This window comes from Anser brachyrhynchus (genome assembly GCF_964034855.1).
Source record: "Anser brachyrhynchus genome assembly, chromosome: 6".
NCBI classification, from domain to species: Eukaryota; Metazoa; Chordata; class Aves; order Anseriformes; family Anatidae; genus Anser; species Anser brachyrhynchus.
Window position 1 is genome coordinate 29411014 of NC_137700.1, and position 24748 is coordinate 29435761.

Here is a 24748-nt window from a genome sequence, read left to right on the forward strand (position 1 = left end):
ATTATTTGACTGATTCATTCCTGTATAAAGCTTTATGTAGAGTCCAAATTCAATTTGTTGACTGAAATGATTTTGGAAATGGTATTTTTCACTTTAGATCTTGGGCAGAAGTTTTCTTTACAAATAGAGGTGTTGTTTCTTCCACCAGATGTGCCCCCTCTCCTGTATTAGCCAACTCATCTACTTGCATGTTTGCTTTCTGGCTATGTTCAGTAAAAGGAGTAAGATTAGTGGTGCTATTTAAACTGTTAAAATAATTCAGCTGATTTGGACTGAGTTAGGAGAAATTGCATGAATGACATAAACAGCAGATTTTACATGGGTTACCAATACTGTCCAAACAGATAGCCTTTCCTGCTAGGAGAGGAAGCAATGGAGCACTTGAACAATTCTTTGCAGCAGAGATGAAGAACAGTAAATCCAGCTATTGGTCAATGATAAACATAATAAGAGCATAATAATGGTATAATCATGTCTTTAGATGGTAACACCTCTAACCCAAAAGTCTGTCCCCAGCCTAAATGGCCACCTATCATAAAAACAGTTGTTCTTGTAGTTATTTTCAGTATGTTTTGGATTTTTTTTACCTTGAAAGACATATTTAAGCACATTTAAAGAAAACAATGTTTGTAAAAGTACTCTGTTCACTTATACATTCTAATTTTAACATTATGTGAGCTTTAAGACTGAAATTGTGTGGAATGGAAATGTACTTTGCTATTCAATACCCTTGGTAGTCATCCAAGCTTAACCAGATTACACTGATATATTTTTAGTGAGAGCTGAGACAAAACTCCACCATAGAAGCCTGAGCCTAGATAAAGTTCTCTTTGATTGGGATTTGATTGCAAAACTGAAAATGAGATTTTGTTCTTTTTAAAAGGTCATAAACTTGCATTCCATTTTAAACAACTCTGGAAAAGAATTCTGTATTCTTGCAGAAATGTGACAATGTTAGAATTGCATGTGGTTTTGTAACATCAAGCCCTATGAAAGCTTCTACTTCAAGTCTTATATGTACAAAAATGTATTTCTTTATCTGGGATTCTTCTGAATCAGATCACAGTGACACTTTCAGGATACAGCTCTGCACATATTAAATTGTAGCTATTTCTTGCTAGTTTCTTTCTAACACAAACCTAAGGCAACTGCACTGCATCTATTAAATTGTCTACTCATAATTGTTTCTATGTAGGAAAATTTTTCAAAATGTTAAATATTCTTCGGACTTCACACAGAATACATTTCTATGCCCTCATTGTCTTCTGAACTCAGTCTAGACATATCTGACCTGTGGGGGTAGAAATGGCTGAGCTTTGTTTAGTTTCAATTCATATTAGAGGATACTTTCATTTCAACCATGTGTCGAGTGTTGTTTTTTTTAATATATATTATTTCTCAAATGATTCTATAAAGTAGAATTTAGGTATTATGAAAAGGACTTTCAATGACTGTGTTAGCAATGAAATATTAGAAGTAATAATAGATTTAGTCATTCCTTTATTGGATTGGAATAAATTGGTACTGGATTATATTAAGCAATGCATCCCATATGCATGGGATTATTTATTCGCCGGTTTTTTAAAATACATATAAACTATGCTGACAGCAGATTTGCATCTATTTTGCTATGTAACTAGCTCTACTTTTACCAAAAGGCAAAAAAAAAAAAAATCCAGTTTAAGAAATTTGAAAACTTAATTATGTTCTCGTTGTAGTGGTGTGTAGTTGTTGTTAACTTAGAGTTACTTATCACATAAAGCCAGTCTGTATATAGATACTTTACACTGCCATAACTGTCATCACACTATGATTTATTTTTTTTAATTGCCAAAGCAGTTCACCTTACATGACCTCTAGCTGTGATTAGTCAGGCTGCTATAGCTTTTATATATATATATATATATATATATATTGTCAACATATATTGACAGAGACGCTCTTAATTACAGAAGTATAATATAGCTGTTACAAATTTTTGTGTGCCAGCAAGTCTTAAAATGACTGACTTGCACTCTTCTCAGTAGCTGATCTCTTTGTTGGGATGAGATATCTAACAGGAATAAACAGGAAAAGCAGTATGTTTTTTATTAACCCCCCAAATGTTTTTAAATTCGAGACAAAAACTGGTGTTTTGTTATATTTTTTCTGACTGCGTCCACTTGTTGCAGCTTTCAGTAATAAACAGTATTTTTGCATAAATATGTCCTGAAACAATAAAATCCGGAGTTCATGCTCCAGTCTTATGCTGAAGCACTGAGGAATCACTTTGGTTTTCAGTTCTGTATGTTTCCCAAGTATAAGTTACTGTAAGAGATGTGAGCGACTGCCATGAAATAGTACAAAGTTGGAACTGGAAGGGGAATTGGAAGCCCAGGTTTCCAGGTTTATTCTTGGTTAGACATACTTTTGTATGACCTTGAGCAGATCACATTAACCCTGACTTTCCAAAGCATTTGCACTCCTGAACTGACTGTATGTTGCTTAGTTGCAATTTCCTGTAAGATGAGAATGGTGCCTTAATAAGGTACAGATAATTAATTAATATAAAGTGCTGTGAAATTCTCCAAGTGAAAGTATTACAGGCGGTGGGAAGTAGTATTAGAAATTAATAATATTATAAATGAGTAATAATAATATAGTTACGTTTACCCTATGATGTTGCATTTTACCCTGAAGCAAGGTAAATCACAAGCTGCTTAGATTTTTGTATAATAGAGTGCAGAAGTTAAGGGTCTTTAGAACATTTCTGCAATATTAAAATGATTTTTCAGCCAGCATATTAGCTTCTTTAGTCTAGTCTAAGGCTTTAAAAAAATAAAACAACAAAAGCCCAAGTTATTATGTATTTAAATAGTTCTTTTTGCAGCATGCATTTCTTTCTGAGCTTCATATCTGCTTAAGTATTGTATCTGTTGATGTTCCTTATGTTACTAAGCAACATGAAACTACCAAATAAAAAAAGGGGGGGGGGGGGGGGGGGAGGCAGTAAGGCACTGTAATTCTGATCATGTATCATGAGGTTAATTTTTCAGTTATGTTCCATATAGCTAATAGGAATATTTTGAGATTCAGAGTACACAGTGCTTCAATGTAATATATATTGTTTTCATTACATAAAGCAGTTCATATCTTCTAAAAATGTGCATTTAATTGCATAAAGACAGAAAAGCAACACAAAAATTATTCAAATTACTTTCCAATTATATTTGATAAATCATGTTTAAGTCCTTTTTACATTTATGTAGCAATTATAACCTAACCACAGGATCTAACATCTTAGAGCTTCATCAAAATCAATCAAATCTCTTAGGCTGAAGCTGGAATGTTGTTCTGATGGAATTGCTCCCAAAGGCAATTTTGTTCTATTTAGGCACCAGCTCTGCAGCACATTCTGAATTAAATTATTTCTGGTAATATTTCCTGGGTAAGGTTTTGTTCTAGCAATGAGTCTAAGAAATTTCCACTATATAAAACAACTAATTAATTGAAAATAGGTTAACCTGACATAACTGTTTTCAAAAATATTGCTAATACTTTGGTGATCAGAAAATATAAGATCTCTTCTGTTACTTGGTTTCTAAGTGTGTCTTACAGAAAACTGCTGATTTCAGATGGTAAATTAAACAGACACTCACTTATATTACATGCAAACCTCAAAATATTTTGGAAAACCAAACTTTCCTTAGTTCCAAGTACAAATTTCTTATTCAGCTTCCAGTTTTCTCTGAGACAGTATTTGTGCCTGATTCTTTGGTGAATGAAACCAGATAACCATCAGTTATAGGAATAAACAGTATTTGTGATTTTTTTTTTAAATAAAATAAAAATCAATGGATGTGGACATATTTCCTATATTACATATATGTTCATATAAATATTTTAATATTATATATAATTATATAATTATATATAGCCTAGATTTAATATTATATAAATATTTTAATAACTCTAAAATTATTTTTTCTGGTTTATCAAGAATGCCTAATATATGTGTTAAATATATGTGTTAAATATGTGCCTAATATATGTGTTAAAAATCAGTTTATGGAACTGTTTCAAGATGGGATAGCTCTTGAATTTAAACTGGATAATGAGCTATATGTCTACTCCTTGGTATGTGCAAGACACAATGCTTGGTTGTCTGACATTCAGGCTGGTCTTGCCTTTATTTCAAAGCACTTGTAATCTTATGTATGCATGTAGATAAGCACAGGAAAGACAAGTTGAAAACACTTGTAAGGGATTTACAAAAACAATTCCTAAATCTTCCTGAAAGAATTTTAATTTAAAAATTAAGATTATTAGAATGTAACTTAATACTGAAGTTTTGAAACAGGTTAAAAGAAAGATTAACTGTTCCCTCATCCGTTGTGCCACGATCCCAAATCCCAGCCTACTAGGATCATAGGCCAGGAAAGTGGCAATATTGCCATATACTCCTACATCAGATAAGAGAGGAATTGGTTCCAACAGCATCTTATGTGTAGCCTTATCCTTACTCTAGATAGACAGTTTAGGAACCTTGTGAATCAGAAAATTCTGAATTCACCAAATAACCAGAATTTATATAACAGAGGCACTGCTTGCAAACATGCATGAAATTTGAAGGCCAATATTTTTGGCATCATCTAGGTTTTGATGCCTCAGATTGCATGTTCAGCATTGTATAGACTATGAGGGCTTTTCAAAATCAACAGACATTAGCTGTCACTTACAGCAAAATGCATTTTGATTCCTCAGCAGCTCTAAATAGCACATTTATTGTTTCTTAAACTTGCCATCCAAAAGAGCAGTTGTTCTGAAAACATAACTACGAATGGTTTTGGTATAAATGTAGCTATTCTTCCATTCTCTAATTTCCATAGAAATGCTTGCATTCCCTCATTCCCTGCTCTTGAGAACCCTAAGTAGAACGTCTATGTGAAGTTCTTAGAAAAAAGGCTATGACTTTTAAAATCAAATTTTCTTTCATGGTGGTAAAGGAGTTTTTTTGTTGTTGTTGTTGATTATTTTTTTTTTTTTTAGTTTCTGATTAAAAATCCAATTATACCAGGGCTTTTCCGATATTTAATAAATGTTTATTTTTAAAATAGCAGTCTTAAAATTAAAGGGTTAATGCTTGCTATCTATGTATGAGTTTGGAGTTCAATCAGGCCTACAAAAAGAGTTATTCCCTAGTTATAAAGGAAACTGGAGTAGGTTGTAATAAGATTTAGAATATAGATTCAATGAATCTCGCCTAGATTGTTATTATCAAAAATGTTTTTATATTACTTTTTTAAGTCTGTAAAGTAAGACTGAAGGTAAACAATTTTTGAATAGAAACACTAAGTGCTCCTCAGAGCCATGACAAATGGGAATTGACTGTGTTCTTTAAGGTTGTTTCTAAGAGGCAAAGTACTGTGACCAATATATCCAGAAAAAGAAAGAGACTGACAGTGGAACCAAAGAAAGAGCTAAAGCTGTAGTATTTCTGGGACTACTTTACAATATGAGCCATAATTCAAATGGAATCAAAAACCAGTTATTTTTATTGGCTGCTGCTTCACTGTGTGAAATAGTTTTTTTCCACACTGAAAAAAAGTTAAGGAAATAGATTTAACCTGCAAACTTTAAAATGTTGTAATTTCTCAGAAATAGGACAAGAATCTTCTTAATGAGGATTTCTTCTGTAAGATTTTCAGGGATGGGGAAAAAAAAAAGCCTAGAACTTTTTGTTTGTTTGTTTCAAATTTTAGGATGTTTAAAATTCATCACTTCCTTAACATGATTGAATACTAAATGGATTAAGAAAATGTTTCCAGCTCCAACCAGCCTTGCTTCCCTGCAAACATTTTTAGGTGACCAGAAAGTATCTAGCTATTTCTTGTACATAGCTTTGGAGAAAATGCAGAATTGTACCTAAATATTTGGTTTTGCCAAGATTTCCCAACACTTAAGTGACTGCACTTCACAGCACTTTGATAGCTGCAAAGAATACGCCGTTATATCGATTTTTTTTCACATTGATCCAACAAAGGCACTGCACTATTGCTTTATAATACTATTAGTCTTCTGCTCTGAAGGACTCAGATTCCAAAATTTTGCCTTAATCTGTGTTTTGATACAGATCTGAGTAAACAGCTTTTATTCATATGCTACAGAGTTGACTGGAAACCAAATGAATGTGTAACCATCCAGTACCATTGGGTATATGGTATTCCATCAGGGAATCTGAGGAAAGGTACTGACATTCAAAAATGCTTTGGAATGATTATTAATGCCATATTGGATATGGTATAAATGGGAGGAAGAGAACCAAAAAAATCAGAGCAAGTACATATTGGTCAAGACTTTAAAATCGGGTAAACAATTCAAACGTTCTGCTTAGCCTCAGTACTCCCCCAAGGAAATAAAAGTTGCTAAGCTTAGTGTCCCTGATTGGTCACCTGTGGTCAAGGAAAAAAATGTGGTGGTGGTTGTTCTCCTCCTCCTTCTTTTCCTTCTCTTCCTATTTTTTTCTTCTCCTCCTGTTCCTCCTTCTCCTTCTTCTGAAATAAAGTCCGGGAAAACAGATAACTTTGAAATAAATTTTCTGTTGTAATTGAAGATTGGATTTGTGAATTGAATGGTAAATTACATTTACAATTTGTGATGGATTTAGAAATACTGATTTGTCTTACTTTATTTTGCAGATGCTTCAGAAAGTTGCTGTTTGTTTACCACTGGTTCTGCCAAACAAGTCAAGAAGCTACCTACCTATTTTTTCATTGATCAAGCATAACGTTATCTTGAACTAATTATTCCTCTCCATATGGCCTTCCTACTGGTGTCAGCTTATCTTCTGCTGACTCATACTCAGGGTGCTCCTGTTGAGAATGGGCCACTGTTGGAAACACTGAAGTCACAGGTAGGATTATTCAGCAATAAAAGCGAACACTATTCAGCACAGGTGAGACCTCCTGGCACAAGCCGACGAATACCTCAGACAATTATCATAGGAGTTCGTAAAGGAGGGACAAGGGCTTTGCTGGAAATGTTGGATATTCATCCTAATATTGTAGTAGCAGCTACAGAAGTCCACTTTTTTGACTGGGATGAAAATTATGTGAAAGGATTAGACTGGTATAGGAGTCTGATGCCATTTTCTTACGGAAATCAAATTACAATTGAGAAAACACCAGGCTATTTCACATCACCACAGGCTCCAGAAAGAATTCATGACATGAATAGCTCCATTAAGCTGCTGCTCATTCTAAGAGATCCCACTGAGAGAGTTATATCTGACTATACCCAAGTATATTACAACAGAGTAGAAAGCCACAAGCCTGTTCAGCTTTTTGAAGATATTGTTATTAAGAATGGAGCACTTAATACCAAATACAAGGCTATTCAGAGAAGTCTATATGATGTTCATATGGAAAAGTGGCTTAAACATTTCAGTTTGAATCAGATTCATATAGTGGACGGCAATACTTTAATCAAGGACCCTCTTCCTGAATTACAAAAAGTTGAAAGATTTCTAAATCTTCCTTCCCGAATTATGTCTTCTAATTTTTATTTTAACCAAACTAAAGGATTCTATTGCATTCGAAGTGATGGAAGAGAGAGATGTTTACACGAATCCAAAGGGCGCCCCCATCCTCTTGTTAACAACACTGTTTTAGAGCAACTTTATTCTTACTTCAGAGAGCACAATGCAAAATTTTACAGAATGGTTAATCATTCTTTTGACTGGCATTAATGCATTTTGAAATCAATGTTTCTTAAAAAGGGCCTGAAACAAACTAGAGATTCAAATTATGAAAATTTTACATACTGGTTATATAGAAGCAGAGAGAACTGTTTGCTTCATTGGAATAAGATATCCATTAATTCATTAAAATGGTAGCCTTTGTTTTGGGAAAAATAAGTTTAACATATTTGTATAATTACTCTGGGTCATATCATAGAATCATATTTTGATCATTTTCCCGTCATGCAAATATGTTAACTTCAGTGGACTTACTTCAGATATATATCTGTTACAAGATTTGTGATGTTTTGGAAAAATGACTGCTTCTAATAGTGTAAAAATGTACATATTTGAAATGGTATTATTCTAACTGTTCCATATTTTTGGTTCTTAGTATTTTTTTTTATATCAGGTATGAGGCTAGTGGCACTGAGTTCTAGAATTTTTCATACAAATTAAATTGTATGTTGTTACAGGGGCAAAGATATTGGCTCTAGTAAATAAATCATCCTCTGTTAATATGTCAGAGTTCTTAATCTACTAATAATAAAAGGAATCTATTTCATCCTTGAATTTGAATAGGTGAACCAGAAGCTCCCCATCGGTACATCATTTGTATTAAGCCACAATCTTAATATCTTGAGTTGGCAAAAAATAAAAATCTCCAAACAAAGGAAGAATATGAACTCTTTGAAGAAGCTTTAAGAAGTGAGAGATCTGAATGTAAAGAAATTAACCCAGACAACCTCAATTTACACTGTTACACTGTATACTAAAAAAAATAAATTTTTGAACACAAAAAAAAATATCAGCAGCTGTACAAATGTTTGATTGTATAAGTTATGTCTTGAATGAAAAAGACAGCTCTTCATCAATGCTACAATATTAATCACGTTTGTATTCTGTGACTAGTTACTCTATTTCTCACCTAACTTTGGTTTACATATTTCCATTTGCATAGTGAACCTCGTTAAAAAGCAAATGAAATTGATTTGCCTGCTCTTCAAATCATGGTGTATTCTTTGTCATTTCTAATGCAGGTCATGGGATGTGCTTAGAGTTAAAAGTAACATCTTTTTATATTTGTATATCTCAAACTGTGTTCATTTACTAAGGATGACATACTCAGTTTATATATAAAAATGACATCCATTTATACACCTGCATTAGGAATTTTTCTTTTTATTACCTTCTGTTTGACAATATTGTGCTAGTCTGCTCTCCTTCTTCATGTTAACCATTTTATTATAGATAATACCAAAGAAGAAAATCAACTTGAAATGTTAAATGGAGTGCCAAATAGAACTATATAGAAATAAATACAAGCAGATATCCTTGTTTGAAATTGTACCTTGCAATCCAGAAATCCTGGTGCACGCCATTGAAGAAGCATTCTTTAGGTGCATTACTCTTTAAGCTTCTCAGGACTGGTGAGCTGTAGTGTGGGCCCACTCTAAGCATCTCAGCATCAGATTCCACCTAATCCTGTTGAAGATCCAGAATCTCTGTGTTCTTCTATTTAAGCCACTGTGCAGCCTAAGGATATGTTCCCAATGTTGGATTCAGTCTTCCACTTTATGGGCTAAAAGGTATGGATCTATCGCACCACTAATTTTTAGGTTTCTAACTGTTTTATTAGGGGGCTACTAAGATGTTAAGCAGGTAGAATTCTCCTTCCACTGAAGCTGGACAGAATCAAACCAAGTGAGATTACATGGAAAGAGCTTTCATCAAATATTTCTTCAAGAACTGTAAAATGTTAAAAATAGTACAGCAAATTTTATTCTTCTGCTACTTGTATATTTGACAGAAATTTTTGTTAACTCTTCAATACAATATAATTAACCTTTGAAATTATCTTTCTGAAATATGATTATTAAGCAAATTTATGGTTTCCACAGATTAAAAAAAAAAAAGTTATTTATTTCTTCCACTTTTTCTGAGGTTGTGGCTTCTTAATCGCTAATATTGATCAGGTCTGGGCACTACTCAGAAGTACTCAGGTACTCAGAAGTTGATCTGAATCAGGTGTGGAAATATGAATGCATTTCTTTCGAATTAGCCAAGGACCAGGATGTTCACACTGGTCTCATACCATTTCTACAAGGGCAGGGGATAGGTGAACTGTAATAATTACAGTTGCATAATCCAATACCTTATTTGTCATTTTTCAAATTAAAACTTAACCCAGAAAAAAATTCTGGACAATTCTGAATCAGCAGGGTGATTTTATATTGGACCAGCACTTAGTGTTTTGTGGCCACAACTTTTTTATCTGATATTAAAATCCAGATTCCCTTTGTCCAGTTCAATCTCAGTATTGGAAAGAAATCCAGTCCACTGAAATTAATACAGAAATACAGGACTGAGGATAGCAGCACACCAGTAGTTTATATCATAGATTGTAGTTTTTCTTTCAGCATCTCTGTCTGTTTCTTACACATTCCAACACTTGCTATATTTTTCATGTTTTGCTTCTTTACAATGACTATTCCTTTTAATAGTATTGAATAAGGTTGGGTTTTGTCTTTTTTTTTTTTTTAATGAATCTAATTTCCAATCAATGTGTACTTTAACAAAGATTTCAGGTAGTTGCTAGTAACTGAAGACTTCACATATCTGTATATCACATTCAATTTCATAGGCTAATGTCTTTCTATATTTATGCTTGCAGGCATCAAGTCTTTCTCTTCTCTGAAGTTCACAGCTAATCTTTAAGTGAGTTGAATGCAGAAACACCAGTTGGCAGAAGCTGTATACATCTTTGAAAATGCAGGTCTCTTTCTGGAATTTACATTTCAAGGATTGATGATCTGTATGGATTAATGATGCATATATCTACTTGATTTATTAGCACTCTTCAGTTCTGCTCAGCATTTTTGGGAAGGACACAGCTGGTGGAATGAATTCGATGATCATTTTAAAGTTTACTAATACCAGAAGACATGTATTACACATAGAATAATTTTGGTGGGGGGTTGGCTATTTTGTTTCATTTTACATAAATCAAGATTCTTGTCTGAAGTTTTTGATAAATAATCTACACAGGTGCAACTTAACCTGCATAACAGAATTCAGTGATTATGGTAGACTATAGTTTAGCATTAAAAACTGTTCCAATCAAAATTATCCATTTTGTGATCTGAAGAACATATCTCATGCAGGCCTAGCCTCTATTCTGATTTTCTTCAAAAGATAACCCTCCTTCTCTCATCCTCTCAGGACAGGGATCAGATCCACTTAATAGAATATCCACTGAGCTATACTTAAAAATAAAATGCTGAAATTATTTTCTACATAAAATTACTCAATTTTTGGTGTATGGAATTAAGAGCTGGTTAAATTTGGTAAAGAACTGCATGTTCACCATAACTTTGAATGAATTATTAACAAGATAGTTCTCAATTTAAAAAATGACAAATATATCTTAAGAGTTTCCACAATTAGTAGTAAACCATAAACTATTCTTCAAGAAAGCGGTCATCAAAGGACTTACATCTCATACTTGGAAGGCTATTGGAGAAATAAGTTTCATGTGGGAAGGTTGCTTAAAGAGACCATGCAGTTGCTTCAAAGGTTCTTGAGAGCATCTGAAACAAGATACAGTCATATGTGTAAGACCACTGCGGAGATTAGGATGAGTTGAGTGGCTCTTTGACATTGTTTTGCATTCCACAAATATTAAGGTTTAATGTTAAATATCATTCTTTTCCTCTTCTAGCTTAAATGCCATAATTAGGGTTACTTTAATCTACTATAACTGAGACTAGCACTGTCAAGCAACTGCAGTTAAGCCCTTGTCACATTGCAAAGCAAACGACCCCTTGTAAATTCCTAGATTAGTCTAACCTTAGTTGTTTTTTTTGTTGTTGTTTTAACTCTGCATACTCTGTAAACAAAAAAGGTGAGAACCTTGAGTTGTTTTTTTTCTTTCCCCTCCAAAAAAAAATCTAGTATTACTTGTTGAAGGAAATCAGAGATGTTCCTCTATCACACTCCCCCAGCAGCATTTTACTAGAAAGAGGACTGTTATTTATTTATTTGTTTGTTTATTGTATCCCATCTATCTAGCTGCTCAAAGGCCCTGTGCTAAAAGTGTTCTCTTTCACTGCATAGCCTTAGCGCATTTACAATTATTTTTAATGAATTTCTTGCCTCCGAAAGCAGAGACATTTTTAAAATACCAATAGGCAGTATTTTTGAGAACTTTAGAGAGAACATAGACTCTGTATAGTACAAATCATTGAACGCTGCTACACAAGATCAACACCTTCAATATCCCTTTGGTAAAAAGTCAGTACATAATCTTATAAAATGTATTGAAGAAAGATTAGATTGACTACTGTAGGGAAGCACATCTGGATACAGAGTTTTCAGTCTTCACATCTTTCAAAGAACATCAAAAAGAAATGTAAAACTTTGGTTGCTTGCAGCAAGCTTAATTGCTTATTGCTTTTGTCAGTTCAGATGCTTTTGTCAGTTGCACAAAATTTGAATATCATCTTGATCTTTATTATTTCTTGTTTATGTGGTCAAAAACAAAAACCTGAGTTATTATTTTGCTTTATAGAAGCATGGTTAAAAAAAAGAAAGCAACCCCCAGCATAATTTACAGTAAGAGTTAAAATAACATTTCCTTGTAGAGAGAAGAAATTTAAATTATTTAAGTAAGGATTATGCTCCTATAGACTATTATTTTCTATACTTGTGGATTTGATCCTTCAGTTCCGTAAAGAGTTTGAATATTATCATAGAAGCAAATGGACACATTGGAATTAAAATCAATAATAATTTGCCTAGCACATTATTCATTAGCAACAGTTAGCAACTAATATTTAGTTACTGGACAAATAGTTCCCACTTCAGTTATTTCCTGCTTTAATCTGACTAACTAAATTGTCTTGCTATTTTATAAAACAAAGTTAAAAGTTAAAATCAATGGTGAATAAAGACTTTGTAGTACCATTCTGTGATCATAAAGGAATTGTTCTTTTTTAAGGTTAATTAACAGGGACATGAGCTTACCACAATACCTGAAAGAATTTTGGAAGCCAAGATACTAGTGGAACTGCAAAGCATGAACGTATGTTGAAGTTGAAACTGCAAGTTAGGGAAAATACAACGGATTAAAAATAGACTGAAATAAATCATACTTTTCCAGTAAAATAGATGTTATATAATATGTACATGTGTAATATGTCTTATGTGCTAACACATGTAACTGATACTACGAAGTCTATTTTTTTGATGCAAAATGGTCTTACACTTTTACATTATATGTTCTTTTATTTCCATTACCAAAAAAAAAACACCTCAATTACTATTTAATGAAAAATATCTTAATGTAAACGTTTTACCAGTGGTACAGAGCTTTTCTGTCAAGGGATATTTCTTTGCTTTTATATTGTTTCCTCCAAGATAAAAAGGTGGTTTGAGTCACACTGCAATAAAAAGAGCAGAGTTATCATACCAGAATCAACAATACTATTTCTATTTGTTACATTTCCCAATGGCAAACAATTTTATATTTTGTATAACTGATAACAGTTTTAGAAATAATCTTTTTATATTTTCTCTTTCTTCATTAGATAATACAACCGTGTTATCATTTTTCTTACTCTGAAGAATGTTACTCAGAACGCTTACATTGTTAATCTAAAGCACTGATAGGTTTAAATCAAAGGGCAGTAATATAAGGGAAGCATGAATAACTAAGAATCCCTTTGCTACTTGGACTGGCTATGATTTTTTTTTTTAATTGTTTAACTCTTTAGATGTGAACATTTTGATCCATTGTACATTTTCTATATATAAATATTTATATATATACACATATTGGAATGTACCATCCAAACTTTCAACATGAAAAAATAAGAGAGGGACAAATACAACGTAATAAAATATATAATGAAGGTCCTCTTCTGCTAAATATTTGTTTGTGTAATATGGCACAGTTCCAAATGACAATTATGACTGAGCTGATATGATACACAGAAGACTAAGTAACAGGCTACTCCAGGGATTTGTGTAGTTATTGTACATCCCTGAATTAATTTTTCAATCATTATGGTATTAACGGCATATGTGAATATACATTTTCAAAACACTGTATTTCTTCTTACTGGAGAATACTACAATACTGTAGGACAGGTTCAACATATTATAGCTATCCTTGGGCCAAATGCTGCAGTAATTGGAAACTTCGTAACCTAAGGCAAATTGGATGAGAGCTAACAGTTTTCTGCACTGCAATAAAAGTGCAGAGTTATCATACCAGAATCAACAATACTATTTCTATTTGTTACGTTCCCCACCGGCAAACAATTTTGTATTTTGTATAACTGATAACAGTTTAGTGTTTGTGGGTTTTGTTTGTTTTTTGTTTTGTTTTGTTTTGTTATCCTTTCTTGAAAATTAGTAGCATAGATGCACAGGTTTTGTTGTTGATTTGAGAAGCACTGTCAGCCTGAAATGCTGTGCAACTATCATAAGATTGAAGATACCTCTTCTATATTCTGCTAAGACACAAATCCACAACTGAAGGACAAGTGACACATATGGAACACTTTAAACTGCAGGGGGTGCATTGCTGCCTTGAGTGAAGAAAGATTAAAGGCTCATAAACAACATATGCTATAGTTAACCATACACATGCATCATACACAGCTTGCAAAATGCACTGTCTAAAACAAAAACATACAGAATCTACAACTGCACTCAAGTGATCCTGTTGAAGGCAAGCTGAACTATAGGCAGGAAAAAGTGATTCCTTCATCCAGTACACACACACACACACACCCTTGAATTACGTGCAGGACAGATCTTTGCCAAATTTCACTAACTTTGGAAACCCCATTTCATTTCATTCTCTAAGTGCTTAGTTGTCCATTATTTTTTTCCAAAAATGCAGTTGTCACAGATGGGAATTATTCTAGACAGTCACAGATACAGCTACTCAGAAAAGCATGAATGAAATATACTAATCAAGTTTTCTGTAGATGCTAGAGATAATAAACTATAAAATACAGAAGTGCATTATCTTCCTAGAGTCCTTTGTGCATGACTCCTTTTTATCCATCTAGTATTGCATACAGTTATGTTCTTGTATGACTCCCTGTCCTGATTACCTGTGTGTTATGACGAAGGGGAACAGAATTATGTTACTTCACATTAATATTAAAGCCCAGGTATGTTTATTTTACATAAGCACATCTTCATTATCAGTCACCCACTATCTTTGACTTTCTTCTCTTTCTATACAGCCTTTATGTGTTGGTTGTTTTTTTGGTTTGATTTAGTTTCCGTTTATGAAAGAATTCTGGCTTTTCTCATTCATGGAATACATAGTTTCGATCCTAAATTGTCTTCTTTTTTTTGAAAAAAGTAAAAGCTGAAACATATTCCATGGCTTTCAAAAACTAATGTTTTGCCTCTCATGTTAGGATGTCAGAGAGTCAGACTAGAAACTTGCAAGGAACTAAGGCAAAATAGCTAATCCTAACATAAATAACAAGCATAATGGTTAAGGATATTTTTTGGAGGATAGGAAAAAATATTCACCTTCCATTTTAGAAAAAGTATTTACTTGATATTTATCAGATGCATTGATTCATGCACTCCTCTAATGTGAAGTGGCACTGATTTCAGTCAGGTATAAGGACTACTATAAAACTACTCTAATTTGTAGCTGAGGATCTAGCCCCACATGTGTATGTGCAGAGAATGCTACTTCAGTCTTGGGTTGCTGATAAGCCAGACGAAATAACCTCACTTTCTGAAACATAAATACTCTTATCACTTAATACATAAATTTTCTTATCACCTAATGTGCAAATTAAGCATTTGATAGCAATGCTAACATAGAAACTATTTCTCAGTTTGATCTTTCTGCAGAAATACTACTCAGTGAGTTAGTCAATGGCAAGCAATAAACTGCATTCTCTTATTTCATATATAAATGAGTGTATTTACTGCAAGGAGAGAAGGGGGAAAAATTCTTTTATTTGCATCGCTGGCCTCATTCTGTCAACATATCACCCAGATTGCTGGATACACACAGAGATGCATTCTGGCAATGCTAGGAAGGGACCTGCATTTCCTGCTGTCTATTTCAACTTATTAGTAATAGGATGATGCTTCTGGCACATCTAATATAAATTAATATTGGATTAATTCAATTCAAAAAGATGTCAGGAAAACACATTGCATTTTCATTCATCACAAACTTGATCCCAATATGTTTAAAAAGGAATACCACAGTAATTATGTTTATGCCTAGAATTGCCTAAAGCTGTTCCAAATGACAGAATATATTCTAACACTTTCCAACATGGCTCCAGTGCTGATTAAGCCACCAGTTCATAAAATAAATATGTAACATTTTCAGCACTAACAGTAACACAAAGAAATTATTTTAATTACTTTAGAAAGCTTTTTATCTGAACTACTGAAAGTTTTTTTTTATTGCTACAGATTCAAAGTTGTGTTTGCTGACCATTTCTTTTTTCTTTACTGATAATCATTTATATATATATATAGTGTTTGTTTGTTTGTCTGTTTTTTTCTGCATATCAAGAAATGCCAGTGGAGCAGTATTTTTTAAATGGTAATGGCTTAGCAAGTGCCAAACTTTACATAGTTGACTTAAGCATAGTACTGTTGGAAAAATTTAATAAGGTTATATCTAACCAATTTGCACATATTACAATATAAAGTCAAAAGAACAATAGAAAAATCTGAATAAATTTCTAAAGTACCTTATTAATAGGAAGATCAAAATAAAGAAAACAAACAGGACTGATTCTGTAGCCTTTGACCAGACAAAACTCCCACCAGCAGACACATAACTGAGGCTGGAGATCTGGACCATAAGTTTGAATGTGCTTTATTCTGATATTTTATTCACATTACCTGTGTCTTCTGTGGGACCTCAGATATGTTCTCATATGCTTCTCAAGGTAAGTAAACCTGTCAGAATTTCACTGGATGTGAGGATGAATTCAGACTTACTAATCTTGTTATGACAGCTAGATGAAATGCAAATATAGTAATACAGATAATTTTAGGAAAAGAGTCTCTGCATGTTTAATAGCTTTCCCTCTGTACATTTCACAAGTGAAGAGCATGAAAATCTTACTTGTCTGAAGTATTTAATATCTTATTTAAAATAAGCAATAAGCAAGCATATTTGCCTCTTAAATATTCTCAAAAACACTGAAAACTGAAAAGCCAACTTAATTTTTTTAAGGTTCATGACTCTTTAGTAAGAATTACAACATTAAGAGTGGTCTTTCTTCCTTAGTCCATTACTTTAAATCACAGCTACTAACAGTAAAATAATTACAGCAAGAATGTTTCTGCACAAGGCTTTCTGGTTTTATATAAAAAGTAAATTTTAAATATACTCTGGAAGTATATGTGTAACTCTGGAAGGAAAATATTACACACACCCAGCACTCCAGACAAGATACCACACACTCTTACCTTATTCTGTGTCAAAAAGACATCAGCCCCCAAATCTCTCTCTCCTGACCATCAAGACTGAAATGGAAGACCGGGCATCAGAAGCTCAAAAATGCACTTAGGATGCAATCCTCTTGGGCCTTTAAATATTAACTTGAAAAATCTTCAACAGGCTAACAGGCAGCTGAGATGGATACCAAAACATTGTGAACAGTCACACTCCCTTCTGCTAATCAACCCTTGCAACAATATCCAGCTGCAGGCAACAGATCATTTATGCTTGTTGCCTGATGTATGGCATGTATTTCTTTAATCTGCCTGCCATTTCACAAAGATTCGCATCGTGATTACCAGGAGGAAATTCAAGGAGAATTTGATCTCGTTTTCATCGCAATAAAGTAACACTGGCTTCAAGTCCTTGAATTACAGCCGATGGTCAATAGTAGGACATACTCTGCATAGCCTGCTGGCCTGCATGAACAGTGCCTCATCACAATTCAAAAGGCCTAGGGAAATAACACTTTCTTCAGGCCTTCTGACTGAACCAAACATAGTAAATTATTTATACGGGGATACTGTCTTAGTTAATCTCATGTCTTTTTATCATGTATTTCAGTCATATAAATGGAAAACAATCACATCTTCTTTACTTGCAACTGGATATAGACATACTAATGATAGCCCAGGCCATCTTGTTCTCAGACTCTTGATAAATCAGAATATGCTTTATACGTAGACATAGGAACGAAAGCAGGCTTTCATGAGACACAACACTAAGCAAAACCAGGCAAAAAAAATAACTAAGTTCAACAGTATGCTGGCACTATCTGCTGTCCCAGGCGTCTTAGAAAAAAATAAGCCATTCCCAAAGAACTGTAAGATTGAAAGAAAAATAATGTGTTTCTTTAAACTATTTGGTTTGAATTTACCTTCCATTTTTGTCTTCAGGGTGTTCTAGTGTCATATATCCATGCTTTTCTCTACAACCAGGAATGCATATTCTTTAATTAAAAAATAATAAGCCAATATACTTACATATTCACAAGTTGCCAGTAGCTGAAACTTCGGGGGGAAAAGAGCAATTACTTTGAGACTTGCACTTCAAACATGGGAACCAGCAAAGCTGGAGAGAGATTCATCACACACCTCCTCTTTCTAGCTAATTACTTGAAAAACTATCTGGATCTTCATCAGTATCAGAGAAAAATGATGCAACACGGGGGCCGACCTCTACTCATCAGGTTCTCATTCAATTTTATACTAAGTGGCATAATTCAAAGTCAGATTCCTCTACTAATTTGAATTTGTCTTGTGGTAGTAGCTTATAATGTTGTATACCTACTTTTTCATTTTAATCTAGGAAATATTTTTTTATAATAATCAGTGACATTCATTTTATTCTTTTTTTTTTCCTTATAATAAAAAATGTTATTCTTTAAAACGATTTGGGCAATGTTTTTTTAAACAGAAACTCTAAATTTTCAATCTCTGCCACATAGCATTCTTGGACACTTGGATTATTGATATTTTGTTTGTATTCTGATATTACTTAGCCATAAAGCTTTTCTAGATATTTGTGCAAAAAAAAGGAGTTAAATTATGTTAGAACTAAATTCGCATTTCAATACTTCCAGGCATGCTACCTATTAGAATGAAGCATAAGTTACTTCATTTAATAAAAGTCTGACTTGATAGTCAATGCAGGTGTGTTTTCTTGATGAATTATATTTAGAAGTTTGTAAATCATTTATGGATGGGAATGACACCAAATTTGCATTTATTAGCACTCATTAACAAATGGATGTTGTTGTTTGTTTGTTTTAGTGGAGGGAAGCAACAATTTCAGGATAACATTTTAGTTTATCCTCAACCAAATACCTGTACTCTGGCACTTTGTAAATGAATTACAATGTGAAATGTTCTTCTTTTCTTCAGAAATCAGCAGTGTATGCTGGTAGACATTAACCTTTCCTCCATCCAACTCACATCTATTTCAGTTTATCCTATCTCAATCACTGTGATCAAGTCACTGAAGAGAAACTAAATTTTCAAAGCTTTTTGAGAAGAGGAAGGAGCGGTTTTCTCTTCAAAGCTCCAGGCTTACAAGCCAGCTGTTAATTTACTGTGACTTCCTTCAGCAGCAGCTATATTGGATGCATGTTTAACCAAGGAAAATATTGCCATCATTACAGCAAAAGGGAAAGGCAAGCAATGTTGGGACAAGTTTTTTATGTGATGCTACAAAATTTAAGAACAAACAAAAAACACCACTCCCTTCACACACAATGCCTCTATTGATATATATCCTTTACATATGTAATGCTGTTCCTGTTAGCAATGCTGATACTGTTAGTATCCTTTACATACGTAATGCTGCACTTATCAATACATAATCACAAAGACTGTATTATTCCCTAGGCAGTTCCCTGAAATGTGTAGACAGGGCAAAACTATAGGCAATGCTTCTCCAGGGGACAGGTATTCTGTTCTCTATAGTGGTATATTTAGGTCTGATAATCCTTTATAGAGAAAAATGGAACAGAAGATGGATTCTCTTCCAAATTTCTTAAATAAATCCAGATCCATATCTTTCTACAATGACAGAAATCAAAATACTGGGAAGGTCTGAGATGGGAGAAAGAAAGAAGACATGAATTTATACATTCCCAATGCAAGCATTCAACTGGACTAAGTAAAATTTCAAACCACACATTAAAATTCAACATTATAAGTATTCCTGTCATATATAGGTTATATAAAACGGTGCTCATATTTCATGTGGATAGAGTTAAAATTTATTGCGCTAAGATGGAGATTTACTTAGATGCTAAGGAAAAAGGGACAAATGTTAAATAGCACTTCATTTTAAATGAGAAAAGATAAGATGAATTAAACATTAAAGAAAAAAATGACCTATTGTATGAGAACATTAGATAAAATTAAGCAGAGTACTGTTTCTCATGTACTTTATGTAAATATATTACTTAAATGTATTGAATCTCATCCATTACTCTGTTATTTTTAGATGTATTGGATATTTTTTTTCCTCTCAAAATTAATCTGTGTACTATTTAAATATACACTGTTAGGCAAACAGAATACTCCTGGGTTTAGAAATATTCTGCATTGTAAGGATTATCTTTCAATTACACTTACTTCATACAGTGTGGTTCTAATGATAAGAAATAACAATATGAACATTAACAACCAAGCATGTTGAATCAGATGTTAAGCTGATAAAATAATTTTTTGGACAAACTAAATCCATAGTGAATATTCTTGGATTTTAAAGATACATCTCAGCTAAGTTTCACCCATTTAATTAGAATGACTAGCAGTCTGAACTGACTGCTACAATTACATTTATTTATGCTAGAGCAATAGTTTCTCATCTTTTTCAGCAGGTACTTGCATATGCTTGCTATGGGAAAGCAAAAAGGAAAAAAATATTGCATCAACATTAGTTTTATTTGAAGAAGTGCTAGCTAACTCTTTGACTAATGCTAAGTTTTAATCAAAAATACCTGATTTATTCAAGTAATTTTGTGTCAGTGTATTATCTTTACTTGTTAGTGTCAACGAGGAATACAGGATTTTCTGGGTGGCAGAAAGGAATATAGCATTAAATATGGATGTTTTAGTGCATGCAAGAGCACTTATTTCCAAATAAGTATTTTTAAAATTGTTATTTCTACTTAAGTATAAGGAAAAATGGTACTGGCTGTAGGCTCTGTAGATTTTTCAGATGTATCTATTTAAAATGCAAATGTGTATATTTGAATATCAGGGTCTATGCCTAGAAAAAAAAATCTTTAAATGTTCGAACTCCTCATTATTTTTTCAAAAGATTCCTGGGGATTCTCTCATTCAGATTACCTTTCAATTTTTAATTTACTTTATTAAAAATCCAAATAAACATCATATTGCAAACTTCTCTATCTGGAATTAATTAAAATATCAGAAGATAATTTATCAGTTACATCTCATATATTGCTTCTCATACATCAATTTGTCATTCCTCTGCTTTTATTCTCCTTTCTATGAACTAAGAAAATCTTATCTAATTTCAAATTTCTATTAATTCAGTGCATGTAAAGTTTAACTATTTGAAGTCACCTAAATGCTTTAATTAGCTAAATTTACATATGCCCAATTTTTTTTAACTTTTTTGCTTGATAGATGAATAGTACTTTAAATCACTGAAGTATAAAAAAGGTTAAATGTAAGATTCGTCAGTGCTAGCAAAATCTTGCCATAACAGCTCAATAACATTTTATGCAGTTAGGAACTTTATAGCTCTAACAATGCTAACAATGTTGACATAGCAGGACTTCTGTTTTGTGTGCAGTCTTGGACAAGTCACTTAGGCCTCCATGAATCCCTGAGCTTCGATCAGAAGAATGGAATTGTGCCCTAAGGAAACACCCGCATTCCAGTACGCATAAGATATACATAGTCTGGAACAACTATACTTTGCCCCCTTCTTAGAAAATGCAATGTTCCTGTTTTATGGAAAGGTAGTGAGGATGAATCATTCATGATTATAAGGCAATCAGGCACACATAAAATTAAAAGTAAACAGGTAATTAACCATGCATGTCTAAATAGATATAATCAATATGGTATTAAAAATGCTATTGGTAGCTGGTTATCTGCCTCAACCAGTTCCCTCCAGTTTCTCATCTGCATCTATATTCAGGCAAAATCCATAGTAGGAAATTGCACCTACAGTTTTCCGAGCTTCCTCTGATGGTTAGGATGATGCAAAAGAGCTACTACTAAAACAAAATTCAGTCTTAAGGCAGCTAATATTCTCTGCAGGAACAGGGATGTATTTTACATAATTCAGCTACTGTAAACATACAGTAAGCAGACTGTCATTAGATGACAACTCCATGTGGATTAGCACTGACTGGAAAGTCACTAAGATTGGTTAAATATAATGCTGTCTGAATTTAAAAAACAAAACAAAACAAAACAACAACAAACTCTTGTGCACAACGGTTTTAGCAGATTCATTCCAAAATAGTCCCATTGTAAAACTGCATAACATAGGACAGACTACTGATTCCATAAATACCTAATGAAACCCATCACTGATGGTAATAAAAGCCTTATGGCTCTGTAATAGCACTATTTCTGGAATGAATGTAGAACAATTTACAGAACGAAGATGCCAGATAGGAGCAGAAGAGGCCGTAGATAATCTCTCAGCATTTCACAAGACTGCAACTATAAAAGAATAAAAGACAGTTGTGAGCAACTGTGAACAACGACCAAGATGAGATTCAGCTCACCTAACCTTAGATGCTTATGTTGTAGCAACCTGCATGTGAGTTTACTGTCTAGATTTGTTCAATAAGTAGTAATATACAGCATGGGAAGAAATATCCAATTCTGGAACACAGTTCATCTGACCTATTTTAGACGTCTGTTTAAGATAACACAAATTATGCTCTAGACATATCTAGTTCCAGTCTTTTTTCAGGACTGAAAATCTTCCTGTTTCCTTTAAATGGAGCTCATAATGAGTGAACCAAGATCTCCACAAGATGAAAACATACAAGTATCTTTCAGCTGTCATAAGTCTTTGTTTTAAATCTTACGCTGCTCTTTTGAAAACTAGGCAAAGGGAATCCAGTTCTCTGTCTGTCTGTCCCTCTGTCTCTCTGTTTTTTTGTTTTTTTTGTAAAGTTTTATGGTTGGTCAGAAAAGAGTACAGATTTGGCATGACACAGCTGAATGATCTTGGAAGTAAAACCATTGCTCAAACTCTTGAAAGATTTCCCCCATGTTTTTCCATATAACGTTGATGGAACATTTGGGCCAAACTAACAAAACTGTTTAAATCAACATAGTAACACAGTTGTGTGAGGAATAAATGTGAGAGACATTTTCTTGTGAACTTTGCAGCTATTTCAAGGAGAAAGGAGACTAAGCATTTCTTGAAAAAGCTTCTTAAAGAAGATTATGCATGACCTCAGGGAGAAAATAAGTAAATAAATAATCAAAGGTTTGCAGATGACTGAAAAAAAAATTAGGAACATAGATGAGACAAGTTCACTGAAACTTAATCATTCTCATAGAATCAGAGTTTATATACCTTTTAGACAAATTTTGTGGCACCAGGATGACATCAAGTGGTCACTCAAGTCAGTTGCTCTGTGCTTGCTGAAAAAAACTTTTTTGATATCTCCTTAATAAGCTATTCCAACTATTTAAAAATAATTATATTACCAACAACTGACTAGTTTAAATTCGATTTTTGTGTAAAGTCTTAATGTCAAGTCTTGCAATGCTTTCTTCAAGCTTCTCTCCAGAAATAAACATAGACACCTACCAACTCTCAAAATAACTTTTTCATCTAATATCTCTTATTCAAGAAATCACACTTTTTTATTATTTTATGTATTTATTTAAGTGACTTATTAAACTGTATATACTGGAATAATTAGGCTTTGGTGGTAACACTTTTGCTGGGAGGAGAGAAATTCATGTAATACCTTCTTGATATATAAGGCAGATTATTTATTGCTGAAAGAAGATTCACAGTTTAATGTTATAGACAAACATACAGCTGTGGCTTCTGATAAGCCTGTATTAAGTCTATAAAAATGTTAAAACCAGTTTAGAACTAGTTAATGGATAAAACACCCTTTGTCTTTATTAATAATATCTCACTGAAGCATGTATTTATCAAAATTCTAAAGAAAGCATATTCCTACTCCAAGAAATGTCCATCTTCAAATATGGCAATATGTATTATAGGCCAAAACACAATTTCTGGGCAACCAAATCAATGAATGTTTACACAATAATCTCTTTCCAATGTGAGGAATATTGTCAAAAAGTTTATATGTTTTCTTCGTAGTTTTTGCACAGAATTTAAGAGTCTTCTCAATGGAAACAAAAAAAAAAATTAACAGTAGAAGTAATGGAATCTTCCTGTGAATTCGTATCCTTTGATCCTACTGCCAGTCTTGACTCACTCATTACAAGAACTTCACCCTTATGCCATAGAACCAGGTACTTTCTGCCTGTTTTTATTTTAGTGGGACATTGTTTTGTGTAATTCTGCATCTAAATGCCAATCCATAGATCTCATGGGAATTTAAGTATATTTCAGATTTGTTTGAAAGTTTTGAAAGTAGCTATAATTTCAATTTCTATTATGGATGCAATGGCCGGCTGAAAGGAAACAAAAAGAGTATTGCTAAGTAAGCATGGTTTCCTAGAGGAGATAATAAATAAATAAATAAACAACAAAACAGTATTTCTCTTACACAGATATACAGATATCAGTTTTCAAGGTGTGTTTTCATTCTTTCCCTTGCCCTCCCAATGTCTTACATAAATTCACAGAAGGCTAAAAGTCTTCTATGTTTCTTTTCTTCTTTCCTTTTACCCCATTTAAAATGTGCTTTGAAAGATTAACCATTCAGAAGGTACCTTCTAAAATATATCTAAAGGAGCTTTGTCCAAGGCCTGTCTCAGCAGCAGTTTCTACTCTGCTTGCATGTCAACTAATATCTTCATTCAAATACTCAAATGACATCAAGCTGTTTTTTT

The 24748-nt window shown here is 33.1% G+C and overlaps 2 protein-coding genes across 9 annotated transcripts in view; one reads left to right on the forward strand and one right to left on the reverse strand.

Moving 5' to 3' along the window:
- LOC308197655 (heparan sulfate glucosamine 3-O-sulfotransferase 1-like) overlaps positions 1-12680 on the forward strand; it is a 54772-nt gene extending 42092 nt beyond the window's left edge. For 7 of the 8 annotated variants that reach the window (XR_013953198.1, XR_013953199.1, XR_013953200.1 and 4 more), the window contains exons 2-3: positions 6678-9306; positions 10392-12680. Coding sequence is in view for 1 of the 8 variants with exons in the window: in XM_080598519.1 (XP_080454645.1) it covers positions 6797-7726 (930 nt within the window). In the remaining 7 variants the exon portion in view is untranslated. Of the gene's footprint in view, positions 1-6677 lie in introns of all 8 variants that reach the window. The other variant, XM_080598519.1, reaches the window with a different exon arrangement.
- The window catches only part of LOC308197656 (uncharacterized protein), a gene marked incomplete at its 5' end in the record, with an annotated part of 59450 nt that continues 44614 nt past the window's right edge, over positions 9913-24748 (reverse strand). Inside the window, one exon of the mRNA XM_080598520.1 lies at positions 9913-17363. The remainder of the gene's footprint in view (positions 17364-24748) is intronic.